At 36.5% G+C, this 24,411-nt stretch overlaps 1 protein-coding gene across 1 annotated transcript in view; it reads left to right on the forward strand.

Moving 5' to 3' along the window:
• VEGFC (vascular endothelial growth factor C) overlaps nt 1-20,999 on the forward strand; it is a 69,718-nt gene extending 48,719 nt beyond the window's left edge. The window contains exons 2-7 of the mRNA XM_062493599.1: nt 4,223-4,436; nt 6,324-6,514; nt 12,830-12,981; nt 15,403-15,512; nt 15,734-16,064; nt 20,526-20,999. Of these exons, the coding sequence (XP_062349583.1) occupies nt 4,223-4,436; nt 6,324-6,514; nt 12,830-12,981; nt 15,403-15,512; nt 15,734-16,064; nt 20,526-20,640 (1,113 nt within the window). The 3' untranslated portion in view covers nt 20,641-20,999. The remainder of the gene's footprint in view (nt 1-4,222; nt 4,437-6,323; nt 6,515-12,829; nt 12,982-15,402; nt 15,513-15,733; nt 16,065-20,525) is intronic.
• Nucleotides 21,000-24,411: the final 3,412 nt, after the last annotated feature.

Consider the following 24,411-nt stretch of genomic DNA (forward strand, 5'->3'; position numbering starts at 1 on the left):
TAATTTCAGCTACAAGCCATATTTCATTCTGAATTTCACCAATCTGCACTTGCATAAAGAGAATGAAAAATGAGAGCTCCTCTGATCTCTGGTATATTTTTGTTGCTGTTACTTTCTTTGTGTCATCATATATTCTAAATATGTGTTTAAGTCTCAAAATCGTTTTACAATTGAAATCCAGTGTCCTACACTACAAGCCAATGCATATAAGAAAGAGCAAAGAATAAAAGATATGGACCAAGAGAGTATATCTTTGTGAAATTACCAAAATTTGCACAAAATCAAAAATGTTGCCACCCTACTGTTATACTTAAAGAAGCAGATTCATTCTTCTCTTAAAAATTAGGAAACTCTTTCTAATGATCCTTAAAGATCTAATGCTTATCCTGTATGCAGAACACATTCTTGTAATAATTCAGAATTTAAGATGTCATTTGATGTTCATGTCAATAAGATGTTTGGCTGTTCTACAAAATTAAATCACAAGTTCCTTAAACAAATGTTCCTCTAAACAGTTTTTCACAGATGAGAATAATTTGCTGCAGTTAAAAGATGCATAGATATACAGGAAGAGATCATTGATGTGTAAGCATGTTGAAAAATCAACATCTTTTTTTTTTTTTTTTTTGGTTCCCAAACTCTGGGCACTAGGTTTAGTGCATTTAGTCAGGTATATCAATTTCTTTCTCCTTTTCTTTCTAAATTGGAAGAGGGCAGAGAACAAAAAGTCTTCCAGTGATCAAGTTGTTTGTCCACAGTGTAAATTTGAATTGAAGCCATCTTTACAGGCAAATGGCTTATTAAGCTAAGCAGAAAATACTTCAGATGCAATAATGATGATTTTTTAAAGTAATTTTATATATCTGCTCCAGAAATTGTTTTCTTATTGTTTATATTGAGTATTCAGAGAATCATAGACTAAGCTGAATTGGAAGGGACCCATCAGGCTCATTGAAGTCCAACTCCTGGCTCTGCACACAGCAGCCCCAGGAGCCACACCGTGTGCCTGAAGTGTTGTTCAAACACTCGAACTCTGTCAGGCTTGGTGCTGTGACCACTTCCCTGGGAGCCTGTTCCAGTGCCCAACCACTCTGTGGGGGAAGAACCTTTTCCTGAGATCCAAACTAAACCTCTTCCTAATCAGCTTCATGCCATCTCCTCAAATCCTGTCACTGGTCTTGTGGTGAGATCAATGTCTGCCCCTCTGCTTCCCCTCGTGAGGTTGTTGAAAACCACCATGATGTCTCCCCTCAGTCTCCTTTAGACTGAACAAACCAAGTTCTCTCAGTCACTTCTGACTCTTCACCAACCTTGAGGCCCTCCTTTGAGCACTGTCTAAGAGCTTGATTCTTTTTTTATGTTGTGGCACCCAAAACTGCACACAATATTCAAAGCGATGCTGTCCAGTGCAGGACAATCCCCTCGCTCGCCCAGCTGTGATGCTGTCCCTGATGTCCCCAGGACAGGGTTGGCCCTCCTGGATGTCAGGGCACTGCTGACTCAGGTTCCCCTTGCCATCAACCAGGACCCCCAGGTCCCTTTCCACGGCACTGCTCTCCAGCCTCTACTTCCTTAAACTATACACACAACCAGGACTGCCTTGTCTCAGGTTGTAAGCACACGGAATATCCAGGATAATTACATTTGATACAATGTTTAATTAAAGTCATTAATTTCTTCATCTTTTGAGTTCTATTCATGCATATTTGTATGAATAGAAAATGCATAAAAAATTGTGTCCAGCTGAAAAGACATGACTTGATTGACTGACCAAAGAGGAATTAATCAACATGAATTATTTCTAACAATTTCACTTTCCTGTTCCATGCCTGACTTCTTATCAATGAAGTAATACCGAGTTTCATGACTTATTTTCCTGATGCTCTAGGCCTGTACTTTGAACATTTGCAACAGCAATAGCCAATGTTTTGTCTATTGTGGTCTGTATGGGTCATCAAAGGTGGCAAAGCTTTGGTTGAATTCTTTGTCCATGTTACCCCCATGGAGCAGCTACTGGATCACTAACCACAGGTTTTATTCCTGTGCCTTTTTATATAATAGACTGGCTTCCAGCCTTGTGACAGGATATACACACTGTGCCATGCATATTCCCATCACGTGGCAGAACACACACATCTGCAGTGCTGGCATTGTGCTGGTGCAGCAACTTGCTTCCCATTACTCAAGGGCTGTGTGCTTCAGCACCCTCAGGAAACACTTTGGCAGGAGTGAGGCTGCTCAAATGCTGCACTTCTCACCTCTTAGGTGGTGCAAGCAACCAATAGCCAAATTAGTCGTTTGTTAAGCTTGGATTTTTGTCTGTGACCCACTGATTGAAACATTCATTGTGGCATTCTGCAAAGAGAGCGGGGAGACGGGGAGTGAAATTATTTGTGTTACCATTAAATTTGAAGGCAAAGCTCTCGGAATCTACTTGAGGCATGGCTTGGGTCAGGGATGGCCCTTCCTGTGGTGGCAAGGAAAAAAGGTGAAGACCTGCATGGGCACATTTCTGAGACAACAGCTCGGTTGTAGAAACGTCTGCGGACAAAGTCATCTACGAGGACACTGTGGTTAGCGAGGCTTCAGTGAAAACATTTTTTTTAATTTCATAACACTTGATGAAATAAAATGAATTTAAAATTGTTATTAGAGCAATAGAATCACAGAATGGCCTGAGTTGGAAGGGACCTTAAAGATCATCTCGCTCCAGGTCCCCTGCCATGGACAGGTACATCTTTCACTATAGCATGTTGCTCAGAGCTACCTCCAGCCTGCCCTTGAACAATTCCAGTGATCAGACATGCACAGTTTCTCTGGGTGACCTGTTCCAGTGCCTCGTCCCATTCAGTTTTGTTTACAACTGTATTTACAGTTGTAGTGAGTCCTGTGAATTTGCCTTATCCTGAGGTGGTTCTGCTGTATTTGACATAAGATGAGGGAGCAGATACAACCATACCTGCCATTTTATACCCTCATAGCTGTTTGTGAGACAAGGAGCAGTTTTGATTTGGGTGGGCAAGTTCTGAGCTGCCTCTTTTACTCACGTAATGTTCAAAATCATTGAACTGAAAGAGTTTTTTTTTTAGTAGTAGATAGATTAGTAGGAGATTTCGGCTAAGAAATTGTAAAGTTCAGTTCATATAGTTTTGTAGTTATTACTTTAGACATGCTTTACACTCTTACAGCCTGGTGATTTTTTTTGAGTAGAGCAACAGTTTTGTAGTAAACTGTAGAGAGTCTCCAGCCAGTTGATGCATTTTGCACAAAGTGTTCCTCTTTATTTTGTGTCTCATACTGCCATCTAAGGGCCGTGTAGGCTGAGAAGGTGGCTGGAGGTTCTTCAATACTCTTCTTTCTCCATCCTGCCCTTCCCTTTGGGAGGTCAGCAAGTCATGGATGAGAAAGGGCAGGGGATACACGCCCTTGTGTTTTGATGCAGTATGTTTCATCTAAGAGAAGCAGAGGAATCTTCCTGACAAGCGATAAACTGGAATGTAAATCTCAGTCATTCAGAAAACTGCAGTTCCAATGAGTTTGTGTAAAGGCCAGGGAATAAGAAAGCAAGATTACAGGATTTGAGGCTACTCCTGAAATAGCAAGGGAGTATGAGGTTTAGATTCTTCAAGGTACCAAAGTCCTCGTGTCATACTCATTTAAGGATTAGTGTTTATAATAGAATTTGCTTATTAAGATTTTCCCTAGAAAGGTACTAAATAACATGAATTAGTTTCTTGGTTTGGTGTTTTGTTTGTTTGGGTTTTTTTAACTGTTTTTGTGCGTCTGGGTGTTTTGATTTTCTGGAAGTAAGGGAAAATGGGAAAAATTTGGTGTTACTTTAGAAGTACATGATATTAAATAACATGAACATAATTTAAATATTTTGGGGTTTAAGCATTCAAAATTTTGTCATAAAAATGTATCTTTCCCGGATAAAAATGCAATTTTTTTCTAATATAATCTGCAAACTGTGTTTGTATAGGTTTAATTCTATAGCTTCTTCTCACACAGATATTTTGAACAACAAAAGTGATAAAGAAGTGGTGGAAGAAGCAAAACATTTCATTATTTGTCAATATAATAATGTTGGCATTGACTGACAGAAGCAGTTTTTATAATGAGGACCCCTTTATTTTCCAATGCATGATTTGCTTTTCAGGCTAGTTTCCAGCAAACCTTATGTACTAGAGAAAGTAATTAATCTTGCATGTTACTTTGACAGGCTCATGGAAGCAAAGACTTGGAAGAGCAGTTGCGATCTGTGTCCAGTGTGGATGAACTCATGACAGTGCTTTACCCAGAATACTGGAAAATGTTCAAATGTCAGTTGAGGAGAGGAGGTTGGCAACACAGCAGGGAGCACTCCAGCTTTGACACACGATCAGATGATTCCGTGAAATTTGCTGCAGCACACTATAATGCAGAGATCCTGAAAAGTAAGTACAGGACACAATCCACGTTCCAACGCACGAAGATCTGAAGGCTTTAGAATTGTGTCAAAAATATTTTAAAAGCTAAGCATTGTCAGTAGTTTGATGGGATGTGTTGTCTGTAGTATAAAATCTTTGCTAGTCAGCCTTTAATAATGAAACATCACTCTGCAGACATACTTTAGGTATGCTTGTCCTCAAGCGTAAGGAATCCTACTTTGCAGAGGCTGAAATAATTTTGCAGAAGGCAAAAAGGATGCTAATAGTTGGACTCATTGAACTATTTCTTCTCATTTTCTGCAATTGCATCATGGCTGGTAATGCCTTCTTCTCTTATGCATTATGACTTAGGAACACCAAATAATCCACTTGTAAATTTTTATGCTACAAGAGGATAGTTGTAATGATGTTGTGCTAAAATAGGCAAAAGAGTTCTCAAACCAATGTGTTTGAATACCCTTCAGTGTTTCAGATAGGTTGGATGAAATATATTAACTTACAGTTTAAGCAAGTGCTTGTAGGCAGAGAAATTCAGGATTTATAGCATTCTTGACATTATATTGGAAATCATGTACCTTAATGGAGAGTTTGAAGCACGCATAAGACAAAATTTCCATTTTTGTTGAATAGCTTACCAAAATCTAATGCCAAAAAGGAATAAAGGGACCTGTACAGCTTCAAGTCTTGAGGCTGTTTAGTGTAAGATTATATTTAGTAAAATGCTGTATAACATGATACAAAGTCTTTGCCCAAATTTATGTGCATCATCTGGGCACAAAAATCATCTGTCAGGTTAAATTACATGCTGTACATAATTGCTAAATGGTAACCTTTTGCTTTAAATTATACCCTTCTAGTTAATAAACTAAACATGTATTTAAAATAATTTCACATTAAGTGTAAAAAATTTAACAATTCTGATATATTATATCCAAGTGAAGTACTGTGTGGGGCTGGTTAAAATTACTTTGCAGAAGGGAGCAGTACTAAAGTGCAGACTTTACTCAAGATGAGACTTGCCCCAGGTGAAGAAAGGACATGTGCAGCTTTAGCTGCTGGCCAGCAGTTTGAGGGAGGTGATTCTGCCTTTCCCTGTGCTCTAGTGAGACCTCATCAGCAGTACTGTGTCCACAGTGTCCAGCTCAGGTGCCCCCAACACCAGAAGGATGTGGATCTGTTGGAGCAGGTCCAGAAGAGGGCTCTGGGGATGCTCAGAGGACTGGAGCACTGGAAAACAGGCTGAGTGAGCTGGGGCTGCTCAGCCTGGAGAAGACTCCCAGGAGTTCTTCTATCAGCCTTCCAGAAACTAAAGGGGGTCTGTAAGAAAGATGAGGAGAGATGTTTTAGTAGGTCCTGTTGCGATAGAACATGGGTAATAATTTTGAACTAAAGAAAGTAGATTCACAATAGATAAAAGGAAGACTTTTTTTTACAATGAGGATGGTGAATTACTGGAGCGGGTTGCCAGGTGAGATGGTAAATGCCCCATCCCTGGAAACACTCAAGTCATTCAAGTTTGGATGGGGCTCTGAGCAACCTAATCTGCTTGAAGATGTCCTTGCTCATTACAGGGAGGTTGGACTAGATGGCAGGTCACCTTCCCAGCACAAGCCAGGCTGTGATTCTGTGCTTTAAGGTCTCCCCTGCCTGTTTGGTTCCCTTTTCTCTCCACTGTGACTTTTCGTCTGCTCCATCATGATATGTCATGTCCCTAAGAAGAAGAAAAATCAGCTAGAAGGTAACATAGAGAGATGTGTGTTCCACTGACTAACAGTGTGGCTTGAAATACATATTCTGGTTTTGAAGTTTAAAAAGGAATCCTGATTTACTGCGGGACAGTTTTGATTTTAAGCAGTTACTTTATAACACATGAAATTCCCTGTAACTTGGCAGGTATTGATACTGAATGGAGAAAAACTCAGTGCATGCCACGTGAAGTGTGTGTGGATGTGGGAAAAGAGTTTGGAGCAACTACAAACACCTTCTTTAAACCCCCATGTGTATCCATCTACAGATGTGGAGGTTGCTGCAATAGTGAAGGACTTCAGTGTATGAATATCAGCACAAATTACATCAGCAAGACAGTAAGTTCTCACTCGTTTATTACAGTTCTTGCAAATACATTTATGTTCATGCTTATTTTAAACCTTCTTATTGCTACGACAGAGGAAATAGTTGACTCCAAAATACATAGGAAAAACAGCTGAAGACACTACTTCCTGGAAAAAATGGGCTTAGCAGTCTTTTTCCCAAAATATTTTTGTTTTTCAGGGGAAAAAAATAAATTACGTTGTCCCATTCTCAATTTTGAGACTATCCATGAAACTTATTTATCTTTTTTTTTTCTTCTTCTTTTTTTCATCTACTTTATGCCTGTATGGGGCAAGCACTCCATGGAAAACTAGCCTGTAATTTTATTAATGTAGACTGCGGTAGGACATGTGCAGACAGGATACATGTTTCAAATAAAGCCTTTTAGGAAGGGTCTTTTACTGTATTAAGACATATTAGCATTATGTACCTATTTGTTTTGCTGTACTGGATCTTCTTCCAGATGTATATCCAGGTTTTGTTCTTCAGGTTCATGGTTAGTGATCAGGTAGGAATGTGCAAGATCATGCACTGAGCCTGTGAGCTGCCTTTAAAGCAGCATACGCTACATTATTTTCAGTAGATACAGGAATTATCACAATTCTCTTTCAACACTTCCCTCAAGAGTAATGTCAAAATCATCATACTTAAAAGCATTTCCTAGGGTATTTTCCTGTTATTTATTTGATAGGATTTTGTTGGCTTTTTCACTTTTTAGTGTAAATCTTGCTTCCTTTTTTAAGAGGATTCTTCTATCTGAAGATGCAGTATATATTTATAATGAAGACAAAAAACTGCATAACCTTTTATAAAATTGAAGCCCTTAGAAATGTCACTCCTTTATCATAAAGCTTTGTAGTGCTCTGAGCCTTTTTCTGGGGGAATTAGGAAAAGGGAATGTAAAGAAAACAGCAAACCCCACTAATTTTGTAGAGTGCATTTTCTGCCCTCATTTTTCACCAAATCTGTCTGTCTGAAATGATAAATCCTTCCAAGAAATTTCAATCCTAAATTTAGGCTACAGGTAGACAACCATGCAGAACAGGAATAACGTAGCTCAAAAGCTTAAATGAGTACAACTACAACACTTTGTTCAAGCCTTACTGTTTTTCTCATTATTAGGGGAAACCACTGTCTCAATTCCACTTGCTTGAGAGATGCAAATATAATTTTCACTATTTTCATTTTAAAACCCAAGAAATGAGACATTTACACCCCCCCCTCCCCCCCCCAAACACATATTGGTAAAGTTTAGCTTACCAAAAGAAATTATTATCTCAATACAGAGAGAGCTGTTCCATATAACACAGATTTCCTAGGTTTTGAGCACTAAATCAGTTTGGGCTAAATCATCTCTTTCTCATCTTACTGTTCACATCTGTTGAGTGAACTTATCTTTTACCCAGTAGAAAATGTTTAGCCCTGAGTTTCCTTTGGAAATTCTTGGTGTCATTAGTGATGATATGACATAGGAGTAGTTCAAGATTTCAGAGACTGAAGAGAAAAATATAAAAGGTCTTAATAGGGTGGAGAGGCAATGACACTGTTTTGTTTCCTTTCTTATTATGTAAAAGCAAGCAATTGTATCTACGAGTTTTCTGTCTTGCTTCTGATTTCCAGTTTTATCCGGTCCTTGACAAAATGCTGTTTTAAAAAAACCCTTAATAAAGGAACAGACCTATAGCTATATCTCTTCATCTGTCAACATCTCAATTTTTTTTAAAATTATGGGACCATGGTTTACCCCATACTAGATGAGAATTAGGAGGGAAAAAAGTATTGGATGGATTCAAGACCTCCTGTGGAATTCAGGTGTCCTACACACCTATTTTCACCACAGTTCTCTTATTTCCTGAAAGAAATGAGAACAAATAGTTTTCTCATAATTCACCAGTTTTTAGCTTTATTTTTTGTGCATAAACTGCGTAAGATAACTTTATACTGTTCACCCTGCAGAAAAAGTGCTTAATGGGAAATTAATTTTTCAGCTGGAGTTCTTACTGTGAGGGCAAGCTCTAGCATTGGTTCCAGACATTAAAATATAAAGAAAGATTATATCAGCTTTCATCAAAATTAATTGAAAAGAACTAAGCATAGAAATTATTTTTACAGGGGGCAAATAATTGTTTTCCAGGGGAATGGACCAGGTCAGATGTTCCCAGATTGCCTTGTGGAACACAGTGGTGGTCCAGAGCAAGGTCAATAGTTTTCCAGTTCAGGTCGTGTTCCTCCTTTCTAGCTATTTAACTTTATTGAGAGAAAAGTAAAAAAGTATTCTGCTTTGTTTTTAATACCATTTTTCCCCCCAAACCTGTTTTTGTAGCTGCTAAGGGATATTTATACAGCCAGGATTGAGGTATGAGACAACTTCTTAATTAAGATACAGTACAAGATCTATGACAATATTTGAAGACTCCCTAGGCTAATTCACAAACTGCAGTAGATCCTCTCCTGACTGCAGTAGCCCAGTTTGTAAGGGGTGGCTTGTCTAGTAAGGATCTGTGGGAAATGTGACTGGATGGGTTTTCATTTTGTGGTGTGGATATTTGGGGTTTTTTTTCTCTGATTTGTTATCAAACAGCTGTTCTCTGTTTCCATGGCACAAATAATTCAACAGTGGTTGCAAAGATTGTGGAACTACCTGGTGGAGCTATAGTCTGTCCTTCGACAGCATTTTTTTTTATGTCCCACCTATAGGCACCTGCTTATAGGTTGAAGGGAAGCAGAGAGCAGATGTCAAAGAGCAGTTTCATCCCATTCTCCCTCTTGGCTGTCAGGAAGGACATATTTTTGGCTTCTTTCAGATCAGTTGTTGTAAAGGTCCTAAATCATCTTGTTTCATGGTTAACATTATAGTCCCTCAAGGGAAAACTATCCAAGCAGATCAAAATTAGATTTAGAGGAGATTTTCTCACAGGAAACAAGTTAACAGCTTGAAATCATTTGCCCGGTTTGGGATGTGCATGGTTTTCTTTTTCAGAATTCAGAGATCTGCCACAAGAATATTCAGTTGTTTTCAACATTGCCATTTCTACCTTTTCCCATTCATTTTTCTGTTAGACTAATTATTGTAGTGATATAGTAGGTACTTTTAATAGTGGGAGATATACAAGTTCCACATGTTTTTTGTTAACATTTCTAGGAAGATAAAGGGATTGAAATAGAAAAAGATATAAAAAGGGACCTAAGCATATTAAATAAATATGAATTTATTATATCAAATACCTGTTGTTATATCCCACATAAGCCTTGAAATAGTTTTTCAAGAAAGCTCAACAGTAAAATAATGATGATGTGCCATTTCTCAAATAATTTATTTTCATTCTTTTCAATATAGAGATGTTTAGTTATGAAATCAGTCTTATGTCCTTAGTTTAAAAATCTCTCTAGACACATTGTACTGTGTTACACGGGTTATGTTTGGCTGGCCTTACTAACACTTTAGAAAGTGCAAAGATCACAAGTGATGGAAACTTAGACTCAATAAATTTAAGGGAAACGTGCCAAAATAAACCACAGGCCATCAGAAGAACATGGGGTTGTTAATGTAAATCTTGGGGAAAAAAACATACATAAATCTTGTATTTGAAAAGTATCTAAAATGATGGCCTTCCCACATAATAACAGGTTTGATATATTTCAGAAGTCAGTGAGCATAATAATAATTTTGTGTGTTCATGTACAATGGATATTGGCACATATGATAGTGCTGAATAAATTTATCCACTTAAGCAAAGAAATGCCTTGCATAAAGAGCCTGAGTTTTTCCTGGTGAGTATGCTATGAAGTTCTTCTAGTGTAAAGAAGAAGCCATCAAGTCCATGCATCAAAATTATATGCCTTTTGGGGAAAAGGCTTTGAGTAACCTGGTCCAGGGAAAGGTGTCCCTGACCATGGCAGAGGGGCTCTGATTAGATGATTTCTAGGGTCCTTTCCACACCAAACCGTTCTGTGATTCTAAGGATCAGTGAGAAGGGATATAGGGAAAATTGCTTTTTCAGGAGTTCTGATAGTGCTTTTTGTCAACACATTCAGAGATTCCCATCTTCTGTTAGATTTTTTTTCTTTTTTTCTGAATTTAAAATCATATTAAGTTCTAGGTTGTGGACAGTACTTGGAAGAGAAACCCTAGAAACCTTGCAAAAGATTGGAAGACCTGCCAACTGGCTTTCTGTGATAAAACAGCCTTAGACTGGCTGAATGGCAGGTGTTATATTCTTATTAAATGCATTAATTAATTATTTATGGCTTTCAATTGTTCTTCATTACACAGAGCTTCTGTTAGTATGTGCTGTACTCTGAGATTAACAATGTGTTACTGATTTATGTTTACAATTAGCAGCTTCTCTGGAGGAGGACAGAGTGATTATGTGGGAGGTTTAGGAGGGGTTTTTTTGTTTGTTTTATATATATATATTACTCTTTAGTTATACAATTGCTTATTGCTTCTGTTGTTTTCCACTGGTTTGCTGACAATGCAGTGTAGGTGGCAAAGAGGTACAGGACTGCATGGGCAAGTCGGGTCTATTTTCTCTTTTATTTGCCTCTGACTGGAGCAATAATCCTGAATTGCTGTTTCATTTATTCTAACTACTAACATTTTTTAGAGCAAAAAAAGCTCTCCACTTTTCAAATACTTCTCTAACCCCTACTGCTATCAGATCTTATAACCTTCTGGGGACTGAAGCTCATTTATTGTAGTCTTTGGTACTGAATATCTGTCTTTAGAATAGGTACCTGAAGGAAATGTCTTTTCCCTTTAGAGTGTGTTAGTCTGTTTTTTATTATAATTTAAAGTGGAAAGGAAGAGAAGATTTGGGCTTCTAAGAATGCAGTAAATCCAATCTTTTAGAGAATGAGGGATCAAACAGAAATAGAAGCCATTTGGTTTCCAAGAAGAAATACCCATTTGGGCAATGTGGGTACCAGCAATAGTAGTCACTGCCAACAATGGTGCCAGAAAAAGAATTGAGAACCAGCCTCATACATAGATGTTATGAGGCATTTTTCATAGAAATATCCTTTCTGGATATTGACATTTGGCTGCTAAATGTTGCCAGACATGGCCTAGAGCAACAGCAGATGTTGAGCTTATTGTTCTGTTGGATGAGGAAGGTGAGGAAAAAATAAATTGTAGATTTTATCAAAACCAGAGCATTGCTTATGGTCAGGTTTTACATAATCTGAAATGTTTCACATAGTTGAAGATTCAAACATAATTTATGCATGTTGAGAGTTTATTCAATTAAATTGTTTCACTGAATAAACAGGAGCTACTCTTGGATGATGTAAAATACATTACTATTAAGAGAATTTATTTGGACAAACTGAAGGTAATTTGAGGAGGTCAAGGAAGCCTTTATATGAACTACCTTTATATTGTTTTACTAGCCCTTTTTCTCAATGCACCACTGAAGTGCTGGTGGGAATAGTAGTTAGCAATATTCATCTCCAAACTGATACCTTTCACAGCTTTAATGCAAGGATAAATAAGATTAATTCATGTTCACCATCATTTCCATTTCCATGATTGATATATCTCAGCTGTTTTTTTGAAATCTCTATCAGTGATCTCCTGAAGCTGAATAGACAGTTGGGCAGGGACCTATCTCTTTTAGGTGTTTTGGAACTGTCGAAGTTGTCCTATGCTGCCATCTCCAGTGGTCTGGTGTCTGCTATGCTTTGTTAGTTCACATACAGATTATTTATCAGTAGTGGATATTTCTTTTTTTTTTTTAAAAAAAAGAATAGTTCAAGATATATTCCATCAGGATAGGCACATAACCTGCACAGATAAAAATACTAAAAATTTCAAAATGCAGTATGCTGTAGTTCAAATGTTATTTATCCAGAACTGGTTCAATCAAAGTCCACAATACTGCTGTTCTGCATAAGTTTTTGTAACTGTGCAACTGATGTATTAGGTGGTAACTTACTGTCTTTTTTATATTATTCTGCAGCTTTTCAAAGCACCTTCCAAATGGTTCACTTTGGATTTTTTTTAAAATGCTGTCAATTTGAAGTCATCTCCTCTAGAAAAATGAGTTCTCTGAACATTTTCCTCTTGTATATTAAATGTTGTAGTCAGCAAACTGGCATGTAACAGGGTTTAACACTGAAAATGTTAATTGTCACACCATAACTATTGTATTAATTTTGTATATTATAATTATTTAGCAGTATAATTGAATGCTGGAAGACAACGCAAAAATCTCAGCCTAAATTTGTGATAGGTTTTTCATATGCCCTTGCGTTAGTTTTAGTTGGATCTGCATAAGAAGTTTTTTGCTTTGCTTTGCCTTCTGTAGCTGTTTGAGATCACGGTGCCTTTGTCCCACGGCCCCAAGCCTGTCACTGTCAGTTTTGCCAATCACACGTCCTGCCGGTGCATGTCCAAGCTGGATGTTTACAGACAAGTCCACTCCATCATAAGACGTTCCTTGCCAGCAGCGCAAACTCAGTAAGTATGAGGCTTGTCTTTCCTTTCACATTATGAGCAAGCCTAGATAACTCGGATTTAAAATACTGCTGGGAAGTTTTCACAGGTTAGGCAAACTATGCATAGCAGTAGCAGAATGCATTCTGCAAGGGACCTGCCATTATTTTACACAGAGAGAATTTTACTAAATTAACATCACCTTTTTATCCAGTAGATAAACTGCAGCAAGATAATATAAAACTAAAGAGTAACATGTCTGGGATTTGCTTGATGAAAGAGCTACAATCCAAATGAGACTTAAAGAAAACGTCAGCAAAATAAATTTCTTTTTGAAAGAAAAGCTAAAAATATATTTTTAAAGAATTAGGAGACAACATTTCTCTCTCAATCTCTATTTTCATATTTTAAATGCTTTTTTAAAAAAGACTTGGTTTTTAGGGAATCTTTAACTTACAAATCTTCTTTGACATCTTCATCTGCCAGAGGTACACATAAAATAGAATTGAAGGGGGGAAATAAAGGGTTATTTGGCATTCCACAGAAGTAGCATATTGATTTCTTTGTGTGTGTGATTTTGAATGAAACATACCATAGAACAATCTGGCACCAGAAATCTGATTTTCAATTATTACAACACTTGAAGTTCTCTTTCCTTAATGCAGAGGTCTGAGTGATGATTTTATGATGTATCAATATTTAGTAGGTCAAAAATACATAATAGACTAACAGCTGCTCTGAGGAAGAATCAATAACTAACTGGAATGAGTTGACATTTTTAATAAGGGGAGTCAGTAGAACAAATTTCTCAGAGGTGTTAAGCATTTTCCTCAGTGGTTTAATTCAGTTTAAGTCTGGATGTTTTCTGACATGTTCATAAACATAGATTATATTCTTTTTGAGTTTAATTTATTTAACTTGTTCATCAAAACATGGATCATAAACAGTGACTTAGAATTAAATATATTAATAATTAGTTTAATTACATAATGGACAGATTATAAAGAAAAAAATAAACCAAAGAGTCAAGAAGAAAGTCAAATTATGTTGACTCTCTCCAGCTTCTCAGTGTAAGTTAAGAGCAGTTGTAATGACCAGTGCAAGAGTTTATTCTAGCCAGGAAACAGCTTTCTGTAGTTGAGAGAGGTGAGAGTACAGATACCAGATTTGGACCAGCACTCACAGGTAGTTGTTTGTCCTGTGACTAAGGAATCATGCTTCAGCAAAGGTAAGACAACACAGTACTAGCTCAGAATATATAAAGGTCTTCTCTACCATTACTTACTGTCTTTAAGTTTAGAATCCATGGCTTTGAGCAATGAAACAGGCAAACAGGTTTGGTTTATTGCTGTTATTTGGTTTGATTTGGCTTGGGTTTTTTTAACAGAATACAATAAGAGTCTGTAAATTATCCATACTATTTCTCAAGCGGAATCAGAAGGCAAGCTAAAGGAAATGTATGCCAAGTGAGGCAGCAAGAGTGAGATCATTAGTGGGATGAAATCAGGAAACACCAGTTTGATAAAATGTGAGGTGAAGCAGGGTGACGCTAAAGCACAGCAATCTTTACAAGCGGAGTGATTTAGTGTATTGAAAGGGAGTGGTCTACTTGAATGGTGATCACGGAAGAATATCCCAGCACCTGCATTTTTCAGTGTGTGAGTAATGGTGCTCAGGGGAATGAAAAGTGCATCAAATGTGTAATATAGGTGTTGTCTTAAAAGATTAGTGGGATTTTAGAAATTCTACAGAAACAATGAATAAATTACACAGCCCAGATACATCAGGTTAGGCTTGACTTGTTCAAAGATGTAATGTCAGCTGTAGTGATAAAGAAATGGCAAGCAAGGAAGATGAGATAATACACATAAATATTCTATCAGTGATTCACCAGAGAGCTCACTTCACTTATTCTTTATGGAATAAATGGAAATGCAAATGGAGTCTGATAAACTGATTTTACTTTTTAATGTTTTGCCTACAGGATTCATTCAGAAACTATCATCTGCTGTCTTCTGACATCTTAAATTTGAAAAAAATTTTGTACTTCAAGAAACAACATGGAAAATTATGCCTGTTGCCATGCGGTATTTGGCATGCAAAATAATTTTTATATTCTTCTATATGAGGCTCATATTCTAGGGTTAGGTCTGGTTCCAAACAACATCAACAAAGTACAAATATCAGCTTCTAGAAATTGGAGCTAAAACTTGAAATATGAGAAGGTGTCTTCAACAAATGGTTGAAAATCTCTGTAGTCAGGAGAACCTTCAGTAACAGATTTGACAAGAATAAAAAATAAAATTGTGACTGAGCTGACACTCTTAGATATTTGCAGTGGAGAGAAACTACAGCAATCCACATCTAAAATAGGAGGTTTTTTTCTTCCTTTAGTACTTGTGGTAGTAAATTAACATTTACTATCAAGCGTTTTTAATTTTGCAGGTGTCATGTGGCAAACAAGACCTGTCCGAAAAATCATATTTGGAATAATCAAATTTGCAGATGTTTGTCACAGCATGATTTTGGCTTCTCTTCTCACCTTGGAGATTCTGGTAAGCACTTTGCCTTAAAGCATAAAATGTTGTTCTAAAGACAAGAAGTTCTAGTAGTTATTTCTATCTTTTTCTGTATTGATGCTACTACTGGTTGTTGCCTATCTTTTGATACATGCTTGTTTTTGAAACACCATAGAAGGTATGAATTTGCTCATTTCTTCACATAAAAATAGGCACAAAATTCTGGTACTAGTACAATTTCTCTGCTGCTTTTCTAGACACATCTGAAGGATTCCATATTTGTGGACCGAACAAGGAGCTGGATGAAGAAACCTGTCAATGCGTCTGCAAAGGAGGCGTGCGGCCCTCGAGCTGTGGACCTCACAAAGAGTTAGACAGATCATCGTGCCAGTGCATGTGCAAAAACAAACTTATCCCTGCTTCCTGCGGGCCCAACAAGGAATTTGATGAAGAAAAGTGTCAGTGCGTATGTAAAAAGACCTGTCCTAGACATCAGCCGCTAAATCCTGCAAAATGCGTCTGTGAATGTATAGAATCTCCCAATAAGTGCTTCTTGAAAGGAAAAAGGTTCCATCACCAGACATGCAGGTAAAACCTCCGTTTTTATTTCTTTTATTGTGTTCAAAGTCTAAAATTTTGAGTTGTGACATTAGCTGTCTTGAATTGCTTTGTAGTCTTAAGTAAACAGTAAGCCTGTTGTCAGTTCAGTTTTGTCTTCTATGACTTCTGTAATCTCTAAGAGGAAGCTACTAGGCATAATAAGTATTGTAAAGCATGTTTAGTTTCTAGTACTCTTACAAATGCTTCCTGGAACTCTTCTTCCTTTTCCTTTTTTTTTTTTTCCCCGGTGAAAATGAACTCTTAAGTTCAAACCCCGTGTATCTTACCATATTTAAAATCCCACTCTGTTTTTCTCCAGGAACTGAATATTGCAATTCAAGTAACTCAAATATTCAGGTAGCTCCAGAACTAAGCACTGAAATCTAATTAGGAATATTTGAGATAAGATCTTTCATTTCCACCTCCTAAATTTTGGACTCACCTACCTTTGGGTGATTTCTGTGAAAAGCAGACATATATAACTATAAATCAGACTGCCCACATTCACCACTTAAAATAAAATTTAGTCAGGAAGAAAATTCTGCAAATTCTTTATGTACCCCAGAACCTTTTCCTTCCATGACTGCTACACCCATAGCATTAGGAGTCTATATATAAAAATGTGAATAACTTTGGGTTCTGAGAAACAAACAGTATTATTTTTGCTTTGTATATTATATAAGGAAAGTTTTTCCGTGAAGTTCTCCAAATTTCTTAATTAAATTAAATATTTTTATATTTCCTAAACAATACCATTTGGAAGAGAAAGATCACTTATTTCTAATATAGGGGAAGTATTTTTATTATATGAATGAGAAATAACAATTTAGGCATTGCAAATGGAAAATAGGAAGTTGGGACATTTAAATGACTGTGTATGACACTTATCAAAAATAAACCTTACGTAATATTTAAGATGTAATTATTTGGAATTAATATATTGCTATATATATACACATTTGTTCATCTTAATGAAAAAATGTCAAATATAAGTAATGATACTTGCGTTGAAGTCTCTAAAATGAGGGAAAATATTATTAACTGGCATTACTTGTTTACCAATATTTGGCCTTTTAGGTTGTTAGAAATATCAGAAATTATTTCTTCTCTATAATTCAACTCACATAATTTCAGTTTTACTTTTGCAGAGGAAAAGAAACCAGCCTGATTACATAAGCTTTACATATTAGCAAAACCTTTGTACTACAGGTTTCACTTCCAGCAGTGCTACAAATGTAAACGACCTACATTTTAAAAGAACATTCACAACTGAAGAAGTCAGGCACTTAAGAAGCTAAGAAATGCTGTGATAAATATCTGATGTTAATTTCAATATCTCTGCTGATTTAAAAGCTTAGTATTTAAGGGAGGAAATTAAGTTCAGCCTCTGTCTGTTGTGTTGTGGTTGAATACGATAAAGAGTTTGAACCACTTTCTCACTTCCAAGGACAGTGTGAAATAGGATGCTTTTGCCATTTTTCTAAGCTCTTTTTCTTTTGTCTTTGGGTGCGGAAAGGAAGGTTTATATATCTTGTTACTTTACACCTGTAGAACCAATAGTCCTGTAGATAGTAGCACCATCAAGAAAAATAGAGGGGACAGTCTCTCCTCCTTAAGAAAAACTTACCGTAGGTTTCTCACATTTTAGCTCTGTCCAGCACAAGCTGTCTCTGAAAGGAATAAAAATCATGCCACATCCTTTTTATCTCTGTGAGATCTCTTGCTCATTTAAAACAGCATCAATTATACAATTTAATTTATATAATAAAAATATAAAATATATTAATTATACAAATTTATTAAAAATAGAAATATCACCCTGTTTAGCTCTGTGCAAGGCTTGTGAGCCCTAAACATGAGCATAATCCTGTAGTCGTGTCCTAGACAGCTCCTTGTCCTACAAGTGGTGCTTGTAGCTCTGAGTTTTAGGCACTAATATTTTTAGTGACAAATGAAATGCCTCTGCATCTAGTGTTACATCCTGCTTCAGATGAAAGGGAAGGGAAAAATGCTCTCAGCATACTGCTTTTTAAGGTGATTATGCTATTTATCAGCCCAAGAAGTAGCATTTCCATTTGTTTTGTCTGTGGAGTTGTTAGAATGCCCACAGCGACAATCTGGGCATTCTGCGCAGAAAAATTCACAATTATTGACCTTAAAGAGAAGGTTGCTGCTGCTTTGCCCAGCACTGCGAATAGTGACTGAGCATCTCTCTGTCTTAGCTCCAGTGTGCTCAGATTCTCCTCATTGAAACAGACCTCTGTAACGTGAAACCACTCCATAAACAGCATTCAGACCAACTCTCTTGAAAGACCTGCTCTATTGTTCAGCAGTTTCCTAAGGAAACCACATTTATGTAGTTACAATGACTCTGTTGCTATTGACCCTGTGCTACCACCTCCAAAATTTATTTTGGTCCGTTTTGGCTGGGCCAGATAACTAGGAACTTCATCTGCTAAGCACTTTAGAGGAGGAGAGGGACATTCTTGCTCTGTTAAAATGTCCCAAATGAGGATAAGACTGAAGTAACCTGACCTTGACTGCTGCTAGACACAAACTCACATTGGGAGAGATGCTGTATAGGACTCCCAGCTGCAAGCTGAAGTTCACAAGGAGGCATGAATCCTGAACAAAGTGAACTCCTCATGATTAATGCTTGCATGACTGCTTTACATTGTGTCCAGTCATAGGTGTCTGGAGGAGTATGGCTTTGCCTCTCTTTCTTCTTGTCTTATTTCATTTTACTGTCATTCAGTACATGAAATGGTCTGAACTTTTATGACAGAGACAGCAGAAAGGTGAGTTCAGTGTTTCATCCACTGCATCTCTGTGGGGTACCTTTTTCCCAGAGCAGACCTGCTGTTGGTTGCCTATTTGCTCACAATATTAGATCCTTTCACAGACCTTTTTGTTGCCTTTTACCACTATTTCCCAGTTTTGGGGGAATAGATAAGTAGGGCTTTGAGAGATTCCCATGAGCTGCTTACACTGATTTCTAGTATCTATTAAGAGGCACAAAATAATGTAACTCCCTTAATTACAGAGACCACAGTGGTGAACTAATCTATGATAAATTACATTGAAAACACTGAACATGATGTGACTAGTTAATAAATGTCCCATTTGCAGTCTTCCTCATTCCTTATCACTTTCCTCATAGCCAGATTCATTGGTTGAACTACATGGTGTGAATTAATGTAACTGTAGTTCATACCTCATATCATAAACAAATTACTGCAAAGTAATAACTTAGTATCCAAAACAAGCACAGGACATACTAACTTATTTGCAACAGCAATGAGAGTACCCACAAGCCTGAAATAAGAATTACCTAGGGAAGAGGACAATTAGTGTGCAGTATATATGTAAGTAAGAGTTATTGTAAAAGATCATAATATCAGTGTTTCACAAACAGGCACACATTATTTAAGTACAAGTTTCAAGTACAACTGTGCCGACATTCAAGACATATACTTTTATCTTTTGACCCATTGCCAGTGTCTGAAAAAAACCACAGACTTGTACTTTGTCTCCATTATAAACCAGAAAGTATTTAGCATTGTTATTGTAAGGTTATTTTGGGTCAAGTTCTTGTTTTAATAGAAAAATTAAATAGGAAAAGGAAGGGTTCAGGGACAACCAGAGATATTATCTTTGTATAAGTTCTATTTTTCAGTCAAGGAATTGGTGAGGAAAACTTCTGCTGCTATACAGGGAGATGTGATTTGTGGTTCAATGCTGTAATTCTGTTAAACTTATTTTAATCAGGTAGACACTAATTCTGTTCTTTTTCCATTAAGATTTATCAGAAACATGATAAACAGGCTCTGATTTTTCTTCAGAATGCAGACAGATGTAACATGAATGTAGATATATTCCCACTGGGTTGGAGACTGGCTGTAGGAATTTGCAACTTGAAGTATGTTCTGATTTTCAAGATCAGAGCCACAGTGTAACATGTGTAGACAAACCTCTCACAGGTTTATTGAAGCAGTCAATAAGAAGAGAAACAGTCCTGGGTAGGAGGATGATAGATTTGGTTGTCACCTGATGCTGGATTACCACCTCCAATTTGTGGCATGCAGTAGGTTATAACAAATCAATTTGAGTACAGAAATATATCCTGTTTTCAAACTAAAACTTTTAAAAATACTTCTCAAGACTGGAATACAACTACAACCAGCAGTGTGATAAAAAAGACCCACGTGTATCTATTGCAATAGAATAATTTCTCTTCAATATCATTTGTTATTGTTTCGCTGTCTTTTGTGAAGAGTCGTTCAACTAAAATTGTTGCAAGAACAACAAAAAAAAGTTAATATATATGTATTTGTAGGAACTAAATATTCCGTTGAGAATTGTCCTTGTGAAGGCACAGAGATCTCTGCTCCAGTTAAATATAAATGATTGTGTTATATTAATGCCTGCTTTTTCCCCCCCTTTGTTTAGTTGTTACAGACCTCCGTGTACAGTGCGGACGAAACGCTGCGATGCTGGATTTTACTTCAGTGAAGAAGTGTGCCGCTGTGTACCTACATATTGGAAAAGACCACTTATGAATTAGCCAAGAGAGCACTACTTGCCATGTTGGTGCACATTTTTCCATTAGAACAAAAGAACAACAGGAACTTTGCTAATATTTGGAATTAAATGTTCACCAGAGACACTGTAGGGCTTTCAGAGACAGACTTGTGCTTTTCTCAAGATGTGAAAAGCAAATGTAGAAAACAACTGGGGTTCACGTGCTGTAAAGAACTCAATAAGGACTTATTTCTGTCAATGACCAAACAGCCTAGGTTTTCTTTTTTGTGATTTTTTTAAGAGATAATGACTATATAATTTATTTCCACTAAAACCATTGTGCAGCATTTCTGTTTATAGCAGTAACAATTGTTAAAGCTCACTGTGATCAATATTTTTATATCATGCAAAGTATGTTTAAAATAAAATGGAAATCGTATTATTATAATGGTGAGAATGTTTAATCATCTGCCTAAAAGAGGAACTCAGATTCAGCTCTATTTTCTGGATTCTTAACAGGGAAGGAAGCAATAAGGAAAGAGCACTTTTATAAGGAAGGCTGCAGACATTACTTGCATCTGTGATGTTTGCCATTTGAGCAAAGAGCTATAGAGGTTTTGTGAGCCAATGGTATTTGTGTCTCTAGAATGAAAGTAGTAAAGACGGTACAGTTAATAACAAGGAGAACATTGGATATTCTGTACAGTGCCCAATTATAAGGACTTTGTTTCAAGCCCAGCATCAATTACTCACATTCCAATATATTCATCTCCTGTTTTATTTCTTGGTGCCATTTCCAAGGAAAAGTATAAAATTATTCTGTTCAACGTTATTGGCATGAAAGTGGAACTATCAATACTGCTTTTTATTTAGTGTTACAGGCTACAGCTAAATCTTTCAAAATGCTTTGATGAGCTTTACTGTTATGTAGTCAATCAAATCTCTTGATCTATGTGTACAGATGCAAATATATTTTGAAGGGGAAAAAATATTCCAATGGGGACATGAAGGAAAGGAGATATACCAGTCTGCTGTGGATTGACACAATCTCTACATTAAAAAGGTCTCTTTCAGAAAATGTGAATTCAAACATCTACAATTTTAAAACAAGGTGAGATTTTTTACGTGCATGGAAAGCACAGTCTATTCAAAATTAAAATGTATCAGAAGCTGGATGGAAGTTCTTCACTTACAGGAACTTTGTTGGGTGCAGAGTGGAACAAGCAAAGCTGCAAAGCAAGATTTTTGTGACAGAAATGTCAGATCTGTAAAAATAATTGTTCTGGATTTAAGCAGCTGTTCTTAAAAGAGTTGTTAATGAAAGAGCATTACATCCTAGAACTTTGGCCTGGAGGGGTTGCTTTTCTAGTCCTTGCATTTCATAGTTCCTAAAACTGAGTGAAAGTTCCTGCTAATTACTCAGTCATGGGTTGAGACAATCTAACAGGATGAGAGAAACTTAGAGGTTTCACACTTTCCACTATCTGCCTGCTATGCTCAGTGTTCTTCCTAAGAGCCAGCTATTTATTATCCAAATAGCATAATAGGGTGAAGTTTAGGCATGCAAATACTGAACAATATCTTTGGTACTACATTGCTTCAGCAATCAAATGCAGGTAGCAATGTGGATGACAGTTTAACATTGATGTACAACTTTAGCTGCTATAACAACTCACATTTCCCATTAGTAGGATTAGTAGTCACACAAATTATCAGTGTCTAAATTGGTAATGTCAACATAATAGCTAGAGGTTGATAATCAAACTTAATTCAGTATTCAAAAAAAATCCAAGCATCCATGTCTATAGGTTCACTGCTTGAAGGAAGCCTAAAATACCTTAAGAAACAATTAATTAACAAATTAATTACTGTCATGACTCAAATTGGTGAGCCAAAACCACTGCATTTTCATAAAGACTTGAGAAAAAGAAACAACACACTGTAGGTGAAGATTTTAAATTTCTATCCCAGCCCAATACAGAAGCAAGGCAGTGAAGAGAAAGACAAACCAAATCTGGTACCAGAACAGAGCCTGTGTAAGCAGGTATCTAATGAACAGATCAAAAATGGACTTGTGATTATAAAGGAGAAGGGCACAAGTGAAGGCAGAACAAAATCCACATTCCATCAAGTAATTCCACGTAGATTACAAAGAGTACATGTTAAAATACTATACAAATAAAAAACCAAACCCTACTAAACTGAGCAATGATCGAATGTCTAAATTTTTTTAAAGGGTTCATGAAAGCAGCTAATAAAACCATTGTGGCTTGAGCAGGTACTTGCATTTCTACTGAGTGAGCATACTGCACCTCAAAATGGTAAAACCCATCTGAGTGGGGAAGGGAAGACAGGGAGTTCAAAAATCAGACCAATGAACAAGAAGCTTCAACTTTTTCACAAACACCAGTATTCAGTAAGAATTACTTTCTTTGGATACATGTTTTTATTCTGATTCTTAACTTTATGAGTACTGAGACTTTTGGGTATAAATTATTCCAATCTAAGTAAAATAAGATTTATAAGAAGCAAATTCTTGACTTGTAAAAATTACCACAAAATCAGGTTTATGTCTGAGCAAAGTGACTAATTATCCATTCTCAAAATCATGTAGATGCATAGAATAATACATACAAGCAGTTGGCAACATTTTATGATAATCAGGATCTCAAGTTCTACTTTTCATGAGCATAGTTTCATAAAAATGCATTTTATATAACACAAACATCAGAATTATTACCATTACTACTGGATAGACTCTACAGATTGTATGTGGTAAAAGTGATTCCATTTATCTCCATACTGGCATGAAATAATCTGTAGGACAGGTCCCCCTTGCATTTATTACAGAAAGTAGCATATAGGTCTACACCATTTTCAGTTTTGACATGATACTTGATTGTGATCTCTCTGAAATTTTCATCTTCCCTTCAAACTTTGCTAATCTTTAAAATATAGAAAATTAGGCTATACAGCTTAAAAGGAAATTCAAAAAGATAGATGATAGCTCTATATGCAAGTTATTCTGCACCAACTCCAAATAAAAAGCTTTTATTGTTATTTGTCTAAAATCCCTGTACAATGTGCAAAAATTGCAGGGTGGTTGGGAGAGGGAGAGAGCATGTAACTGCAGTAAATCACATTTAATAGTAAACAGACTTATGGTTGCATTTCAGCAGGAATTTACAGCAGTTTCTGTGCTCTTTCAATACTGTACTCTAGGGAGACCATAAATTATGCAGGGTAAGCCCACTTTACCTGCACTTCCAGAGGGACATGCTATTTACAGTGTGAGTGTTGTCAGTCAGCTGACATGTTTGTTTAATTCACACTGAACAAGTTGATAGTAAATCAGGTCTCTCAGCTCTGTTTGAAATACCAGCATGAAATCTTGTATATGTACTGTATCATCTTGAAAGGCTTAGTGTCAGGATTGCTTTCAGTATTCTCATTTTCAGTCTTTAGATCTCAGTAACAACTCCAGCTGCCCTTGAATTTTTGCATATCTCCCATTTTTTGAAGCATAACCTCCTATCACATCTATGCCAAAAGACAGGAATGGAATCATTTATGCAGTCAGTAAGCTCATCAACAGATTAGCCTGAGGGTTTAAAGTCTAAGGACCATGTTCTTTTAAATATTATTTATTTTATATTAAATTTAAGGATATATTCTTAAAAGATTGTGATATAAATATATTTAATTTTGCATCATTTTGAGGTACAAATGGTTGCTGTCAGGTAGAAAAGTTTAAAAGTGGTCAATTCAGAATTTTCAGAACTTTTTAGTTTAGAAAATATTATATGAGTTCTTT

The sequence above is a fragment of the Cinclus cinclus genome, chromosome 5, assembly GCF_963662255.1.
Source record: "Cinclus cinclus chromosome 5, bCinCin1.1, whole genome shotgun sequence".
Classification (NCBI taxonomy): domain Eukaryota; kingdom Metazoa; phylum Chordata; class Aves; order Passeriformes; family Cinclidae; genus Cinclus; species Cinclus cinclus.